Source organism: Gastrolobium bilobum, unplaced genomic scaffold, assembly GCF_033153095.1.
Source record: "Gastrolobium bilobum isolate Gb01-03AN ecotype WA unplaced genomic scaffold, APGP_CSIRO_Gbil_v1 utg776, whole genome shotgun sequence".
NCBI classification, from domain to species: domain Eukaryota; kingdom Viridiplantae; phylum Streptophyta; class Magnoliopsida; order Fabales; family Fabaceae; genus Gastrolobium; species Gastrolobium bilobum.
Genome location: NW_026899202.1, coordinates 450,051 through 468,733, shown reverse-complemented (window position 1 = coordinate 468,733; position 18,683 = coordinate 450,051). Strand labels below are relative to the sequence as shown.

Genomic DNA, 18,683 nt, shown 5'->3' with positions numbered 1-18,683 from the left:
AACAATGCCACCAATTTTCAACTCAAACAGACCACACACCGAGTTAAATTAGGGTGATAATTTATTTTTTTTCAGCAAAAAAAATTCACGATTTTTATTTTGTAATAAATTTTATGATTGTTAATTAGTTTTTTTATGTCTGATATGAAATTCCAGGGCTATATTGAGAAGGGTGTTTTTTGGGAGAACATTGACTCTTATTCAAAATAAAATTATATATTACATATTTCTGGAAATATATAAATATAATATAAAAATTCTTTTTTTTCTTTCCTCAAAAAGCATGTTATATTCGTATTGGTGAGATGTAGTACTATGATAATATAATAGATTTTTTATTTTTGGACCAAAAAAATTAAAATCTGAGTTCAATTGACGGTCAACCTGACTTTATTTTATTGTAATTTGGCTTAAATCTATTTAACTAATTGGTTAAGTGGGATGAGTCAAAATAACTCAGATTTTTGTGAGCCAAAAATTGAACAACCTAACCTACCAAATTTATGGGTTGAGTTGGGTTAGCTTATTAGAAACTTCATTGACAACCCTAACAACAATTGCCTTGTGAATAGATCTCTCCAATGAGGTTCTAAAAGATTTAAGTCTCAAGGCTTTGACAAGTTGGAACTTTCTGATTGATCTTTGTGATCAAACTTCATATCACCTTTCTAATTGAAGACAAAATGTTTCTTTGAGATTTATGACTTCAAATTCCTAACTTATTTATTCAAAAGAATACAACAGCTCAAACAATAAATAAAATGTGAAGGGTTAGTACTCACAAAGATGAATCAATTTTTGTCAGCTTAGTTTAGAAAGTGCATTAAGCATATCTGTTTGATGTAACTATAATATGAATAACTCAGTGAAATGAGTATGTCATGAAAATTTATGTTGCACCGACATCGATACCGGACATAAAACACGACACGACACGCCGACATGTTAATTCTAAAAAATATCATATTTTGATATGTTATGACACATTTTGATATTAAATAATATTTTTAATATATATAATATAATTTACATTTAATACATATAAAAGTCCATAATAAGTCATATAATCAATCAAATATTCAAATTCAATAACATAAATATAAAGCAAAAATAATTTTTCATAACTTATTAATTTTTTATGTTAAATTCCATAACAGAAAAAAATTGACTTATAAATTAATTTTTCATTTTTAGTTAATAAAATAAAATTTAGACTTAAAAAATATGTGTCAGAAGCGTGTCGAAGCATTAATGTGTGTATCTCAAAATATTGACAGCATATCAGAACGTATCGATGTCCCACACATAATTTTTTTGAAAAATGTGCACAATGTGATCCTAAGACTTTCTAGCTTATGCGTAACAAGGTTTAAGAAACATAAAAGGGATCCTAAGATTTCTAGAGCTTACACATTTTCCTTAGAGCCCGTTTGTTTCTCCTTTTAAAAAAAAGTAACTTTTATCTCTTCTTTATTTTAAAAGTCCTTTTTACAAAAGTTAAAACTATTTATATTTTTATAAAAATATTTAGTTTTTGAAAAAAATATTTGACTTTTGACTTCGACTTTTTTTTGAAGTTAAAATTTTTAGCTTTTGAAAAAAGTAAATTTTTGACTTTTTTTGTGACTTATGCTCTTTTTTAAAGTAGACATCCAAATGAACTAAAATTGAAAAGTGCTTTATTTAAAAAAAAAAAAAAAAACAGTTTTTGAAAAAAAAAAAAGAAAAATTCATCCAAACAGGCCCTTATAAAGACTCGTGTACATCCTTAATAATTCTCTCACGACTAGCCTTTCCGTCAAACTCTCCAAACTATTAGCACCTAAACCAAACAGTAGAACTAGGATCATGGGCGGTGGGTTTTATTTTGGTGAGTAATTGATCTAATGGAAAAGGGAAAATTGTATAGCCCGTTTGATTCACATTCTACGCAACATTATTGAGATATATAGTCTCACATTGGTTGTATGTGTAATTAATGTGGAGTTTATAAGGCTTTGGGCACTCCCACCCTTTGAGCTAGCTTTTGGGGTGGTGACCTCAAGGTTCTTAACATGGTATCAGAGCCTCGTCGCCCCCCACTTTCTCTTGTGGCGTTTCTTAGCACAGGTAGGCTGAGCCTGTTGCATTGTCCACTCTTCAAGCTCAATGGGCTCTCGTGTGAGGGGGCGTATTGAGATATATAGTCTCACATTGGTTGTATGTGTAACTAATGTGGAGTTTATAAGGCTTTGGGCACTCCTACCCTTTGAGCTAGCTTTTGGGGTAATGACCTCAAGGTTCTTAACAAACACGAAGACAAGTTAAAAAGAAGGAACGCGGGAGTTCCTTCTGGCAAAAGTCTTTTCCAATTATATGGAATTACAAGATCCAGTGAACCAAATGTGAAACAAAGAAGCTCTTAGATGGTCTGTGGTTATCTTTGTTAGGGGTTCGGGGTCTTATGCTTTTTCTTTAGCTTTTTTTGTTTATATCATTTGGGTGAGACGCTCAACGAGGCTTACATTGTGCGGCAGATTTATAATTATTTTTAAAATTATAATAAATACGTAATTATTTAATTAAAATGCATTAATTTTATTTTATTTTTTGCCTGCAAATGACAGGAACACAATAAATGAGGTCAAAATGACTAGCTGGCCCAGCGGCTCACTTCAAAACGACAAAACGGGTTCCTCTTCAGCATATCTTTTACGCTTACAACACGTAAACGACGAAGACCCGTTTCCTGTCAAAACTGAAATCCAACTAGGTATTCGGGAACCAAAGATTCGCCCAATTCAAAGATCCAATTTTCAAAAAATCAAAACATGCGAGGTCATCACGCCGTAGAGGTGGCCAAGACGGTGCTTGAGGTCGCCGACGTCGCTTGGACCGCCGTCGAATGCCGCCACCATCTCCGCCACAACGTCCCCGCCAACGATAACTGTCCCTCCGACCCAGATTTGGAGTCTCTGCGATCAGAGAATCGTCGCCTCAGGAACTTACTCGACCAGAATCTGAAGCTTCTCCATAACCTTTCCGAATCACCTTCCTTCCTCAACAATTGCCCTGCCGATGTATATATACATATACCCTAAAAAATTTCTCTCATTCCTTGTCTCTGAATAGTTGAATTTTCTCTAAAAAACTGTTGTTTAATTGGGTAGTTTGATTTCATCAAAGAAGTTAATTTCGTTTATAATTATAAAAATGTCATTTCATTGGCACCTTTTTTTTTTTTAAGAATCTCAAAGGAAATGATGAAAACGTAATTTTATATTTATAATTGGTCAATCATGTCGTGCAATGTTATTGACTTACAATTACAAAATAGGAAGCATTTCCATAAGTTCATTCCAATGTTTATTTTTTTAGTCGCATTGCGTTTTGGGTGTTATTATTATGTTATCCCTTTTCATTATTTATGTTTTTTTGGGGTATTTGGTTGTAGTTGCACGATCGATTAGTTGATACCGTAAGGTCTGATGAGTACCTGACTCGGCTGAAGTTTCTACAAGAGGAAACTGCTGGCGAAGGAAATCAATTTCCTTTTAAGGAGGCCACTGGTATTTGGTTAAATTTTTCTGCTGTTGCAGGCATGTCTTGTGTGCGTTGAAACTACTTGGATATTGACAGTTTTTATGATATTTTTGTTGGCATTTGACAGAGGTTGATTATCGATCCGCGGACATTCTGATCAATGTTGACTCTCAAGAACCCAGTTGGTGGGTGTGGGTTACAGATGAGATAGATCCTAGTAATGTTGAGGAATCAAGTGGAATTGATGATGAGAGTTACTTAGTCATCAGTGAGGAGCATGTGGTTGATGGAGTTGCCAATTTTATGGCAAGATGCATTCTGTCTAACCCCAAAGCTCTGGTATATATGTGTGTGTGTCTAGTTAGATGCATTGTCATTTCTTTTATTTTGCTGTATCTGACTTTTTTTTGCCTTATTATAATTGCAGAAGTTGTCACCAGAGGAACTGCAGAAAAGTAAGTTTGTTGTCAGATCTTTATATCTTGAATGGTTTTCCCTTTACATTACCTAAACCCAAATTCTAGAAAAGGATCTAGAATTGTAGTTTACAACTGCTCTTGCTGAAATGGATGTTGTAAAGGTTCTCTTATCCATTTATTTTTTATGCTGAATGGGGAAAATGTTGTTTATTGCAACCATAAACTTGTTTTATCATCTGACTTTAACTGTTGAGTCATTAAGTGGTGAGTATTGTTCAGCATGAATGGTTCAAGTAGATAATTGAGAATCCCTTTTAAACATGCTGGATGAGGCAAATACTTTTTCTTGGATAATCTTCCAATGGGATGAGTTCTTCCTTTTTCTTTTCTAGATTTCATGTCCTTTTATATCAAATTTTTTGATTCTTTGGGGCTGGGAACTACTCTTGCTTTCTAAGTCTGATGCTTTTTATGTAAACTTACGAATTATTTTATTCATTTTCCTTTCAAAAATTGACAATATTTGCATTGATATGATTTTGCATGAAGTATCCAACTACACACCTGTAGCCATTGTGATTAAGCAACAAAATGTTCGTATCTCATTATTTAAATTTTGCGATGACAGCTCTATCAAAAGCATTGGCTGGTACAAGCAAACTGGAAAAGATTTTTGATATTTGGCAGGCTGGAAAGTTGTTTTATGCTCTGTCTACCTGGGGACTTGCTTTGGCAGGGTATGTCTGTCTCTCTTTCTCTCTCTCTGAAACTGTATCATGCTTTCAAGAACATAGTTGTGTACCCTGTCTTGTGATATTGAAAATGCAAGTCTTACAAAGAGATACAAACTAAGAAAGGCTTTTATTGCTGATTATCTTCATCTATGATCTGCCAAGAGCTATATGACGGACATGTAGAATTTCAGCAGGGACCTCTTCATAAACTTGCATGCATATGCGTGCATGTGTTGGCATTTTGTGTATGCAACATTTTATTGTACAGAGAAATTATTAAAGTTTATACAGATCGATCCTCATTGAATTCAGTGATGAAGAAAACCATCTAATAAATGTTAAGGGAACTTACATTGGGTGTATCAAATTATCAATAACTCCAGACATTTTAGTCTTATTAAGTTCTAAATATTTTGTTTTCTCTGTAAGATGTGATCATGTTGACATCGTGTGGAGTGTCTCTGTTATTTTCACGTTTGCAACTTAAAAGTTCTTTAGAAGTCTTTATTATGGGGGTAGGATAAATAGGAATTTTTCGTACTTCAACTCATGAAAAAATGTTGAATTCAAGAGAAAGCATCATTGCTAGGAACTTGTTTGGCAAGGTTTACCCTTGTTTTGCTCAAGCTAAACCTGAACCATGTATTGATCAATGATTTTTGGTCTTAATTTAATTTCGTATCAGTAAATTGCTAGCAAAATGACAAAATTTTCCATTGCTAACTTTTTATTATTTTGATAACAGGCTGTACCAAAGCCGTGCAGTGTTAAGAGTTGCCGCAAAGGGTATTCATTCAGGCAGCAAACTCGCTCTCAAGGCTCTCTAAAGATGGCTGTTCCATGACCATGGCAAATGTAAAATGAATGGAGTTTATATTGCCTTGTCTATAAACCAATTTAATTACTTCCTACAAGATCTAGTTCATGTAAATAATTTGTAAATAAAATTGTTATGTCTTTTCTTGCTGCGAGTACAACATTGGCTTCTAAAAATGCTGCTGACTTTCAGTTGTAAATTCTATTGAATGATTTAATGTGTTTTTCTGACACACCCCTTGAAGACTCTGACAACGTGTTTGGTTCAGGTTTTTTGTGAAGTTCCCTGGTCAACCAAGGGTGGCATTGTGAGTTGTCTTCCTTTAGTAGAAGAGAACCAAAAATTTACCCATGAAACTCGGTTCCACAGCCATTGAGAAACGTACGCAAAAAAGCTAAGAAATGCACCGTGCAATTTGACCACTTCGAATGTGGTATTTCCATAAATTCTATAAAACCGGCTAAATGGCAAAAAGTGGATGAAAATTGTGACAATACTACCCCTTTTGGATTGTGTTTTGTAACATTCAAAAATTTAATCAAAGGTTATTTTCGTAATTTCAATCAATTTTTTCATCAATATTTTACTTTCAGTCAAACATAGATTTAGATAATTTAATCTAATTTTTCAGTAATATTTTGGTCAACCAAATAATTTTTTTAAATTTTCTTATCAAGCTTACTTTTTCACCTCTTTTTTAGTAATTACATTTTTCTAGTTAAATTTTTTTTCTCTTTTACCAAATTTCCCCTCAATGTTATTTCGATGGAATCTTTCTTGGGAAATAGTTGTGGTTGATGTTTTTCAACCAACTAAAATTGTGCTTGTAGTGGAGCATAGTTATATTATTGAGAAGTTACTTATAAGGTTAATTTTTTCTGCAGTTAATGTAGATAAGTTATTTATATTGAGTCCAAAACGATGTTATTTTGGTATGAAAATCAAGATATTTTTATAATTATAATTTATTTCAGAGTTATAATAGTCTTTTTTTATTATAATTTTTTAATCTTTTAGCTTAAAATAATGTCATTTTAGAAGTGAATGTAGATAACTTATTTATATTTAGTATAAAAATATTAAAGTCTTACTTATATTAAGTATCAAATTAATTTTTAAATTCTTACTAAAATTCGTATTCTCATTAACGTAATCACTTAAAAAATGTTACTCCAAAGCAATGTTAAAAAACTCAAAACTCAAAACTGGAATAGAGGGTCTCACCCGTGAATTCGATCAGGTAACATGTGAGATCAGATGTCAGATCAGTCAAATTTAAGAACTAATGTGACCTGGATTGACGTGTCATTTTCACCACAAAGGCTGCAAAGCTGTCATCGAGGCGTAGCCCTTTCTTGCAGCACCTCATGCTGAGAACCCAATTTTTTATTTTTATCTTTAAATAGAACCATTTTTTTTTTCTTTAAATAGAACCGAATATTAATTTGCCATCAATAAAAGAGTTATCCACAAAACGACAAAGCCAAGGTATTTTAGAGTTTTATAAGAGTTATGTTGTAGGAAAAGTGATTGTGTAATGTTATAGAGATTTGTTTTGCGTGCTGTAATTTCTTTTTTTTCTTTTTTCTTCAAAAAGTATGGGCCACACAAAATGTTGTGTGTGTAGAAAAATTTGTTATGTCATGTTAAATGACAAAATGCAAATCTCATATGAGAATGGTGTCAACTTTGTGATAATCACATAATTGTAGTCAAGATTTCAAGAAGGTATCAACAACTCAATCATCTACACATGACAAAAGAGGTGATCACAACTCAAGAATATGATCTCTTTGTGCTCTCCCCTTCATTTTCTGTGCTGCATAATTACCTTTGTTATTCATTTTTCACCAAACTTATATTTTTTTCTAATAAATATTTTCTTCAGTAAATTTTATTTTCCTCGTTTTATGTTTCTTGAAGATTTATAAGACTAAAAAATGCATAAAAAAAACTTTGTCTGAAAAAAAAAACTTATACAACTAAATTGTTATATATTCATAAAATTTTATAATTATCACAGAAATTTGATTAACTTTTTTAAATGAGATATTTAACAATATCACAAATTTATTACCATATATTTATAATAAAGAAATATAATATCAGGCTATTAAGAAAAAAATCACGGAGATTCAGTTAGTCTTGATTACCTCCTGACGGTTATATTCCATAGATTTTCTCAAGGCAACCATGTTCTATGTTCTGACACTCGAGACTGATCACCACCCCCAATTTCAAAAACCCTAATTTATCAATGACCTAAATTCAATCCAAATTCTCATACCATGGAGGACTCAGGCAATCTCAGCACACCGAAGCGCAGAAAAAGAGTGGAAGAAGAGCAAGGTTACTGTTCAGGCCAGAACAACAACAAGAAAAGGAAGTCCCCTGGAAAAGTTACTCCACGAAAACGAAGTTCCAAGGTGATTCTTAATATTACTGTTGTTATTACTAATGTTGTTAATTACTGCATCATGGTGCATTAGAGTAATTCACCATGAAGTGCAAATTTTGTGCTTAATGTGCAACTTTCGTGCATGCATTATTTTTTGAATTTTCTAATATATGTTTTGTTCTTAAACAGAATAACACACCAAAGAAAAATGTGTCCCCTAATGGAATTAAGGGAACTGTTTCACCTGACTCAGCTCAGAAGATTGATTTGCGTTTGGAGGCTAAATTGGCAGCTGAGGTTAGTGTTCTTGTGTGTCACCAATTCTAATGGAATTTTTTATTCATGCATTGAGATGTATGGAATGATAAAATTTTGATCACGTGATTTATCACATTGGTTTTAAACTTTTATTATGACCGTTGAAACTATAATGCACTTTCTTTATCTTTCTGAATCAGGAAAATTCAAGAATGTTTGCAGGACGGCCAACGCATCCATTTTTTTCATTGTGGAAGCTGGGGAAGAAATTTCAGGAATCAGATGATTCAGAACGTAGTTCATGCACAGCTAAGAGTGAGGATGGAAGAATTACCTGTGGTCCTATTCATGTATTTCAAAATACTCAGGTATGGTAGTTGTGCCTATGATTTGATATTGCTGTATGATAAAAGGTAGCTTGGTTTGGGATATGGTTAAGTGCTGGCCTTTTTGTTGGGGTTTCACTTACAGATATGCTGAGGGAAAGATTGGGAAGCTTTATTCCACTGATTTATTATTATTACTATTTTTTTTTTTTTTTTTTGTTTTGTTCTTTTGTTTAGGAGGATTCCTTATCCTCATTTCTATTTGTAATTTGATCTCTTCATCTCAGTAAATTTTTTCTTTATGAAAAAAAAAGAAAAATGATCAAAGGTTGGTAAATATATGCCCTTGCTCTCTAGTTTTAAATCATATAATTTCTTTTTGTTTGAGTTAGGCATAAATTTTGTCAATGCAGGCTGATACTTCATCCTTTGACTGGAGTGGCTGGACATTTTTGGCGAAGACCACCATTGCAGATTGTGGTCCAGAAAATTCAAATTTATCTGTTATGGAGGGTTCTGTTGAATTCTTAAATTTTGATAACTTCTTTAGTGCTTTAAAACACTCCAGTGCTTTAACTTCTCAGAATACCTTGTCTTGTTCAGATCAACTTTCTATGCTGCCAGATAATATGCTGGAAATATCACCAGAAAACTCAGCTGTGCTAGCTAATGAGCAAACAACATGCCCTCGGAAGCCAAAATATGCCAAAGTGGTATATTATTTGTTGTATAATCTAATTAATGCCTTCTGTCCCTAGTAACCTTCCTCATTTGCACAGCTGTAGGTCAGTGGAAGCTAGTTTAGAGGGGGGAATTATACACCCACCTTTGTGTCATTGAATTATAACTGTTGCCAAAAATTATTGCCAGGATTTGGAGGTGAATGAAGTCAGAACTTTTTCAGAGCAAGAAGGCATTTTCATAAAGTCGGATACTGAGCCACTGAGTAGATTTCTTCAAGAAAGGTAAATGTGCATGACCCACACCCCAATATCTTCATGGTGATAATACATGTACATTTTATTATAGCCAATTATGTCTATTTTTTTTTTTTTTTTTGTGATTTTATAGTTATGTCATGCACATTCCCTTTATAATGCAGATGCTGCTAACTATCTTATGTTGAATTTGTTGAGCCATTTCCTTCTATTCATTTTTCTTTTCACTCACACAATAGCCACCAAATTGTTGTTTAGGTCTCAATTATGAAACCATTATTTCTAAGAGAGATGTATGTCCTAATTAATTAGCTTGTTGGAGTTTTTTTTTTTTTTTATTGTGTTTTTTTTTGCTCAAAGCAAGATTATTGTGAGATCCTTTTGTGTGTCTACATCTTGACAGACAAGTATACTAATATTAACAATTATTTCTGCTGGCTTCTTTTCACATCTGTCTTAACTTACCTAATTATGGTACTTGGTGTCCCTCAGTTGGAACTTGTTTATCATTTAAAAGAAAATGATTGTATCTCTGTTCCTTATTTTTCTGATGGGATTTGCAGCAAGGGGACAGTTGTGACTTAATTTTCAGTCCCATATGCTTTGACTAGAAAATTTATTTCCTTATACTGTGTTTTTCCCTTGTATCCCTGCATTGTAGAATGAGGTCTTACTACCGTAGTTGTAAAGAGAAGGCTGAGGGCAGCTTATGGACACACAAGTATAAGCCAACAAAGGCCACTGAGGTCAGACATATCTGGTTCATATCTTTTTTATTTTATTTTTAATAAATTTAAAGTTGCATATTTTAATTCTCAATGTTTCAACTTCGTGAATTATGCTTTTATTTATTTCATATTTTTTTAGGTGTGCGGTAATGGTGAATCTGTGAATCTCTTTCGTGACTGGTTACATCTCTGGCGTGAAAGGCGTCATAAAAGCAGAGAGGATTCCTCTAACAGGGATCAATGTGACATACAAGACAATGATGATGATTATAACTGTTCTGATAATGATTATGCTTCACAAGATATTAATGAGGAGGATTCTCTGCAGAATGTTCTTTTAATTACGGGACCAATTGGGGTGCGTGGAAATATATTTTGTCAAAACTGTGGTATACACCCCATCCCCATGGGTACATAATTGTGTGCTATTTGATTAATAAAATCCAAGTGATACGAAGAATGAAAATGAATTTGATTCTTAACTGACTAGAGACTGGCTGACATTGCATTTCTGATTACTACTAGTGTTTTGGTTATTAATGACCCAATTATAAAATCATTTCAGAATTGAATTCTATTATTTACTTAAAGAACTTACTCATTCGCATGAATTTCTTCGTGGCATATTGAATACTAGGTAACGAAGTTATATTTATTCTCTTATTATTTCTTTTACTACTATTGTTTCGGTTATTAACAATTTTTTTAATCTTTTCCCCTCTAAGGATTATTTGATTATAACATCAGTTTCTATTTTTATTTACTTTTTTTCTAATTAAAAAATGTATAGAACCTTAGTTTTTATTGTACTCTTCAAGTATTTGTTTTTCTCTGTTTAACTATATGATCATAAAATATGCAGGAATATGCATGAAAATTTAGTAATTTAATTTTGTTTCTTATGATAGTAGTAAAGAATGATTGTCTCTGTTTTTCTTGGTATTATGATTAAAGGAATGTGTATAAAATTCAAAATTTTCCATTTGTGCCTTCTAAAATTTTCTTGGCTTGGATAAGTATAACATAATTGCACCTCTGTTCAGTTATGCATAATAATTATCAAGAAAAATTTCATAATTCTTTAATCTGGTTTATCATGATAGTAGTAAGGAATGATGTGCATTGTTTTTCTTGGTATTTTGATTAAAGGTATGTGTATAAAATCTAGAATGTCCTATTTATCCCTACTAAAAGTTTCCTGATGTGGATAAGTCAGAGAATCATCATTGGCAGATTCAATATTTTCAGTGTAAACACTTCTTGTTCGTAACTTCACATTCGTTGCTAAAGCAAGAATCTGTCATATTGCAGAGTGGCAAGTCTGCAGCTGTCTATGCTTGTGCCCAAGAGCAAGGATTTGAAGTTTTAGAGGTATGATTATTTATAAATAATTTTGATTATTTATGCTTTTCATCTGATCCACCTTTGTGATGATGATTTTTATTGATCTCATGCATCCTGTAAATAAACAGCTTTACAAACACCAAGAATAGAAATTAATTAGTTAGATTGGGATATATTCTGATGTATTGTGAAGTTTGTCTTCTTTTTTGAAGATTGAAATTGTGCATATTATTCCATTCTAAGCCCAACATGAAGAATGAAAATGTAAAGATTTTTATATTATATTTTATTTAAAAACTTTTTTTCTTTTCTTTTTCTTTCTTTTTTTCCTTTTTTTTTTGTTTTGTTGTGGAAAAAAAAGGCTTTGGTTGCTGTTATTGTATAGCAAAATAAACATTAATAGACAGGAAGGAGAGAATATAAAAAAGGATAAGCTATCCTCAAAAAAAAAAAACCACAAAGCTATAGGAAAACATAAAGTAAAAGACTTCATAGACAACCTAGGAGAAAACAAAGAAGAGAACCACCACAAGTCCAAAACTGTCCCAAACTTTCCGAGGAAACTCCCTCCACAAAATCACCTGCAATAAAAGGGAAAAGCTCATTCTAAAATAAACACAAACAATACATCCATTGCCTTCATCGAAGAAGATATAAAGCTTCGAAAGAAGCTAATTAAGCCTTCCAATTCCTTTAGGCCCTACATAAATAAATGTTGTTTTTAGTCTTTGAAGTTCCTTGTCTGCCTTCTTCTTCTTCTTCATAGTATAGGTGTTTGGCAACAAAACAACCTTTACCACCTGACCCAAATGACTTATCAACTTTATTCCATTGAAACAAGAAGTACATAAATCACTTGCATTTCCCAAAGGCCTACTGAAAATAACTTCCTTAACCAAGGCCTCTCATTTTGGCCTAAAGGTTTCAGCTTTTCAATATCTGGACAACTTAAACTTTTGAGAGGGTTTGGTTTGTGGTATGTAGGGATATAAATAGGTCAGGTGGTCTGTCAGGCCTACAGCTTGGCTTGCTTTGACATAATCCGTTTCAAAAAAATAGTATAGGTTTGGGCTTAGTAAAGGACCTCTTTAGATATCATGCTACGGGCCTATCTTAAAAAGTCTGACCTCTAAACCTCCAAGTCTAGCCTTTATATTTTAATAAAATAATATAAATACAAATAAAAATACTACATTATAAATGATTAATTTTTTTAATATATAAATATATGTTTAAGTTAATTTATTAAAATATAATAAATATGAATCCAATAACTTCATAAAACACACTAAAATATAAATTTGACTTTTAAATATCAACATAAATTTAATGTCAATTGTATAATTTATATTTAATGTAAAAGTGAAAATTATATGTGTATGTGCCCACGTGTGCGCGTTCGTGCGTTTATATGCACACATGTACTTGTGTTGCCCATATACTGGCCATCTTCAATATGAATTATCTGAGAAACAGATGTAAAATGTATCCACACATTCCATGAGCAGCCCTTTTTTCAAATATCTTTTGTTAAAAGAACTCACTTTGTTTTTATGTATCTGCAATTTTAACTATGAATTTGGCCCAAAAGAATTGAAGTTTATCACCCATGTTGTCTCAACAGCTCAATGCATCAGACTGTCGGAATGGGGTTGCTGTCAAACAGTATTTTGGAGATGCTCTTGGATCACATGGGTTCAAAAGGTTTATTAACTTGTCCTGTCTATGCTTGCTAGTAACTATTGTGACTCAAATTATCTGTAGCTGAGTAATTTTATCTTACTGTTTACCTTATACGTGTGCTTTCACTTTCATGCAATATTTTGTTAGCTGAGGTGGTGTATTTCCTCTTTCATTGATAATCCCTCCTTCATTTAACATGGGAATATAGATGTCTCAGTAGAAATGTAACAGGATTAGAAGAATAAATGCGAACAGGGTCAGAGTTAGACTGCTGGGTGTTTGTTTAGTTAGTTACAGTTAGAATATATCAAGGGGATAGGTAGTTATGAACAGGTGTTTGGTTTTAAATAGTAGGAGCAAAGTAGGAAGGAGACATTCAGGAATTTAGAATTGAGAACTGAGTAAAAACTCTATTGTGAAAAGGGCAACCCTTTGTGAAGGGGAAAACCTAGGAAGGAAAAATCTCTCCTCAGGTTCTTCATGTATAATTCAATAAACACTACCAAGGTATTCTTCTCCTTTCCTTGATCTATTTTTCTCATCTCTATCTAAAAACTCAAACTCATTTCAAGGTTCATAACAAAATGCAAACAATACTGAATGCTGAATAGCAAAAAGCGTTGTGTCAGTAGTTGTTGCAAATCAAATTACACATGTCTATATGTAGTCTTAATGTTTGTAGTTGGATATTTTCAATCCTTGGTAGGGTGATTATCCAATCGAAGAGAGAAAAGCAAATTTTAGATGTTTAGGATGGTAAGTGAGTAGGAATTGTCAAAACATGTATGAACTACGCATTAATAAGTGTTGTTGCAGTGTCCCCAGATGTCTTAAGCGATAAGCTCTTAATATGGGCTGGACTGGTTCTTGCATTCATTCTTCACTGTGAAATAGAAAAGCAAACTAGTGGGTCTAAGGATAAAACAAAGGAGTATGGAATTTATGATTATTCTTTGTTACATGATTTTCCTCAAGTCAATCTTATTTTAATAGAATCAAGTTCCTCATTGTAAGATGGCTTTCTTTCTAGCTATTCTGTGATAATATATCTTTATGTTGTGTACACTATCTTTTTCAGGTTAGTGGAACCCACTGTGTGTTCACCCAAGGAAACTGTGAAATTATCCCCAGCTCCAACTTTGCCAAATGGTAAAGCAGCAGAAGAGATGGACGATGGTGTGATTGATCTCATAACCATATCTAATGATGGAGGTCATAGTCCTGGTGGAACATCTGAGAGGTTTCATGGCCAAAATAATGCATTTACATTTGATAATGTACAAACTTTAATTTTAGTTGAGGATGTGGACATTCTTTTTCCTGAAGATCGTGGATGTCTTGCTGCCATACAACACATTGCTGAGACAGCAAAAGGGCCAATTATATTGACCAGCAATAGTGAGATGACTTGTTACAATGAACAATTATTTCTCAACCTTCAGCTTTTATCCATGTATTCATATTTATGATTATATCATTGTTTAAATTAGGTAATAATGCTGGCCTGCCAGACAATTTTGTTAGACTACATGTTTCTTTCTCATTGCCATTGCCAGATGAGTTGCTTTGCCATTTGTACATGGTATGTGCTTTAGGGTTTGCAACCCCTCAAAAGAAGGAAAAAGGGAAAGATTGAAAGCGAAATTCATACGTCTTCTGTGGATGACCTGCAGGTTTGTGTCACGGAAGAAATCAATATCAGTCCTCTTTTACTCCGGAGGTTTATGCAGTCTTGCAATGGAGATATTCGTAAAACCATTATGCATCTTCAGTACTGGTTCCAGAGTAAAAAATATAGAGGTGCATCGCACAACATATGTTTATTGCACATGTGCATGTTTGTGACTTATAAGAAAACCATAGTTGTTCAAATTTCGGTTCATTATTGTGTACTTTGATTGTTCTCTTACAATTAAGACCTACTTTTATAATTCATGTTAGCCATCGCTAGTAGCATGTAAACTGCAAAGGAAACACCTTATTATATACATTTATTGATTTTGGAGAAAGATTTAAAAGGTTAGAGAAGTCAGATTGAGGAGGTAAGATGAGCTGTTTTACAAAAAACAGCTATTGATACTAGGTCGTCTTAATACTTCTTTCTTTTATCAAAAGAGATAGAGAGAGGAGCTGTTTTGTATTTCAGTAAAAGGACTGGGGAAAACCAATAGGAGTTGAACTTTTATTTATTCATTCTCTTGAAACAAATTCCTTCTGTTGGTATGTAGGATTTTTCTGTGGATTTGTCTACCTTGAGATTGCCATGATGGTTATTTTTTGGATTAGCATCAAGATGTGCTCTCCCCTTTTTTTCTCTCTTTATTATTATTATTATTTTTTGATTGGCATATCTTTTGCTGCTAATTGCAAAGTGTGATTCTTGGTTTCTGATTACTTTTGAGGGAGTATAAAATCTTAAGGAAAGTTTTAAGTAATTAAGAATTTTCTTGCAGTACAATACACCGTTATATGTCAGTATTTTTTACAGTAATTAGTCTTTCAGTGAATATATTTGTTCTCTCCTTTTTTTCCTCTGTTCGTGTTCACTGCCTACTTTCTTAACACAATTATGACTTTATGACTTTATATTTTTTCCCAAGATACTTCGAGAAACTCACCACTCTAAAATCTTCTTTGAGTATAATATATTTTACAATTCCTATATATCTTATTACCATTGGAATGGCTTGCTGAAACTTACGACTTTTTTCTTCCCTGTCCAGACAAGGAAGTGAAGACAGTGTATGGCTCGCTTCCATTTGATCTTGAGGCTGGTCATCAGATACTACCAAAGATAATACCCTGGAGTTTTCCCTCAGAGTTATCCAAACTAATTGAGAAGGAAGTTGCCAAGTCTGTAACCATAATGGAAGAAAACTCATGCTTTCAGGGGTTAGTGAAGAAAGAGCTTCACATAAATGAAAGGCAAAATGACTTAAATGTGCAGTGTATGGGGACTGATTATTTAGAGGCTAAGAAGGTAGAGATGATCAAGAGGAATAGATCTATTACAGACTGCAGTCGGTTCGAAAATCAATATAGTGCTCTTTCTGAGCTTTCTAATTGTTCTGGATCCCCAGTGCAGAAGGGCCAAAGGAAACGTGTAGCGATGCCCTCTGATTCTGAGGATAAGGGTTCAAATAAAGGACATTCTCTAAACTTTCAAGATGAAGCTTACAAGAGACAATCCCTTGAAGGTAACAGTGAATCTCCCTATAAGTTTCAATTGGATCAAAGGTACACCGGTAAGTCATTTTGCAAGCTGGTTAGTTCTGGTTTGGAGGATTCGGGGGAGGAACAGTGTAAATATTTAGAGACAGCTTATGATGCACTCTTAAATGAAACACACAAATCATTTGATATATCATGTTTGCCAGAATCAATATTTGTTCCTGAGACTGCAAGTCAAAATGGAATAGAGACAATGTCTAGAGCAGTGTCTTCTACCCATCTTGCTGATCCGGTAGAAGTTTCTCTGAATAATGAGCTGACACCATTCACTTTCAGTGTTTGTCAGCGCTTAACCAAACTGCCACCAAATTCGGATTCATTGGTGAATACTGAATCTTCTCCAAAAGCTGTTGTGCATGATTTTCGAGATAAGAACATGGAAACTGCAATTTTCTATAATGGGACGGATGATGGCAGTCATGCTGATTTAAAACTGAAGTCGAGGTTTGTTGAGTCTAGTCCATCTATGGAGACAGATATGGTGCAAAGTTTATGGAGGAAACTCCGTGGTTGTCAAATGGATTTAAGACAACATTCAACCTCAGAACAGCTAGGTGCTATTCAAGTTGTTAAACTTGCTAGTGGGCTGAGCAATCTAATTTCAGAAGCTGACTTGTTGTTTCGTAATCACCAACAAAAACAATGTGTGAGTGCCTCAAAAAAATAAAGTTCTTTGTATGTATTGTATTGTATCTGTACCTCAAATATGATAATAATGAATATGCAGGGTATTATGGAACATCCAATGTTCCTTTCTGATGAAGCCACATTTAGTTGGTATGATGAGCAAATGATGATGTCTACTGTTGCTGTACATGGTTTTTGTTTTTATGCCAAACATATATCAGAAGTGGGATCAAAGTTGGGATGTGAGAACAGGGTAGATGTAACTTCAGAGATGTTGGCTTCCACTACTAATATTATGGCATTGGGGAAGTTATCTAGACAGGACCACACAAAAAGCATGAGTATAAAGCAATTAGAGGTGAACAATCCAGGAATTGATACGAAGAGGTATTTAGCCTTGGCTTTTGATGTTAACAGAATAGTACACACAATTCCACACCTGTCCTGCACTCTTTTTTTTTTTCTTAAAACCTTTTTTTTTCTTCAGTATTTCTTAATATCAACCTTACTTTCGCAGCATACAATACAGTGAAAACAGAAAATCTCTGTTCAACGTGGTCCAGTCCATTGTTCCTGCAAGATTATCATTGGCATTGAAAGGTGTTGCATTCAATGAATATCTATCTTCACTACGCCAAATTTCAATTTCAGAAGGTGTCCGCATTTCAAAAGGTGTTGAAAAGATGAGAAAAGGAAGGTACATATTTGTGAAGCAAATTCAATTGTTTTTTTCAGCCTTTGGATTTATTGGAAAAGTTAACCTGGAATCCTTGAATAGTTGATCAATTCCCATAATGTTTTAACGCAGGAGGCGTAGTTCTCAACATTATTTGAGTGGAGGTACAATGTTGTCTCCTGAAGATATATCATTGGTGTGTGAAGGTGATTTATACAGAAAGATTTCTTCACAATATACCGCTAACATGGAAAGTAACTTTCAAGATTAAATAGCGTAGATTTAATCATAGGCTGAGATTGTAAAATAAACTCGAGCAGCGATAGGCTTCGAATAAAGAGGTAATAATTGTAAAATTTATTCATTTTATGCATCCTGTTATTGTTAAAATAATCTTCTTTTCAACTGGAATTCTATTGCGGCTTCCTTAATGCATCAAAATTGTGACCTTAGAGCATGTTGCTTTATTCCTCAAAATGGTTTCTGAGCAGCTTTCTTGAAATATGTCTGTACTATTGGTGGGGTCGTTTTGGGTGTTTCCCTGTGGAATTGTTCCGAGAAGGAATGTTCGCAGTTTGGAATGGTTTGGTTTGAAATAGAAAAATTCATCTAAACTGAACTAATCGGTTTTATTATGTTGGAAATCGATTGGTTTGACGTTTATTATTTGTCTCCTAACATTTCTGTTTTTCTATGGTGATTGAAAGATTTTTTCTTTCCAAAGTGTCATTTATCTCCTATTTACTTAGAGGTGGCAAAGTGGGCGGCCCGTCTCGCCCCGCCCCACCTCCATCAACCCACCAAAAAATAAGTCAGTTTGCCCCACTCCGCTTTTGAAAGTGGGCTGAAAAACTCAGCTCGCCCCGCTCTGTTTGACGGGTTGACCCGCCAGCCCGAATCTATTTTACACTGACTCACCTCACCCGCCAAAAAATGAGCCCATCTCGTCCCACCCCGGCCCGCTTTTGAGATGAGTTGAAAA

At 33.6% G+C, this 18,683-nt stretch overlaps 2 protein-coding genes across 3 annotated transcripts; both read left to right on the top strand.

Moving 5' to 3' along the window:
* The first annotated feature begins 2,669 nt into the window (after positions 1 to 2,669).
* On the top strand, positions 2,670 to 5,717 carry LOC133288251 (uncharacterized). The gene is made up of 6 exons (XM_061485968.1): positions 2,670 to 3,059; positions 3,434 to 3,548; positions 3,650 to 3,861; positions 3,950 to 3,977; positions 4,570 to 4,678; positions 5,421 to 5,717. The coding sequence occupies exons 1-6, from the start codon at positions 2,811 to 2,813 to the stop codon at positions 5,500 to 5,502; spliced, it is 795 nt and encodes a 264-aa protein (XP_061341952.1). The 5' UTR covers positions 2,670 to 2,810; the 3' UTR covers positions 5,503 to 5,717.
* A 1,899-nt stretch (positions 5,718 to 7,616) lies between these two features.
* LOC133288219 (uncharacterized) lies at positions 7,617 to 18,105 on the top strand. Of its 2 annotated transcripts, none has more exons than XM_061485936.1 (16): positions 7,617 to 7,918; positions 8,080 to 8,187; positions 8,349 to 8,516; positions 8,888 to 9,187; positions 9,345 to 9,439; positions 10,074 to 10,158; positions 10,280 to 10,498; positions 11,452 to 11,511; positions 13,109 to 13,188; positions 14,246 to 14,565; positions 14,658 to 14,749; positions 14,841 to 14,967; positions 15,891 to 17,044; positions 17,126 to 17,412; positions 17,555 to 17,722; positions 17,834 to 18,105. In XM_061485936.1, exons 1-16 carry the CDS (start codon positions 7,781 to 7,783, stop codon positions 17,970 to 17,972), a joined length of 3,540 nt encoding a protein of 1,179 aa, XP_061341920.1. In that variant the 5' UTR covers positions 7,617 to 7,780; the 3' UTR covers positions 17,973 to 18,105. The 2 variants fall into 2 exon arrangements, with proteins under 2 accessions (XP_061341920.1, XP_061341919.1); XM_061485935.1 differs by having other exon boundaries at positions 17,543 to 17,722.
* The last annotated feature ends 578 nt before the right edge of the window (positions 18,106 to 18,683 follow it).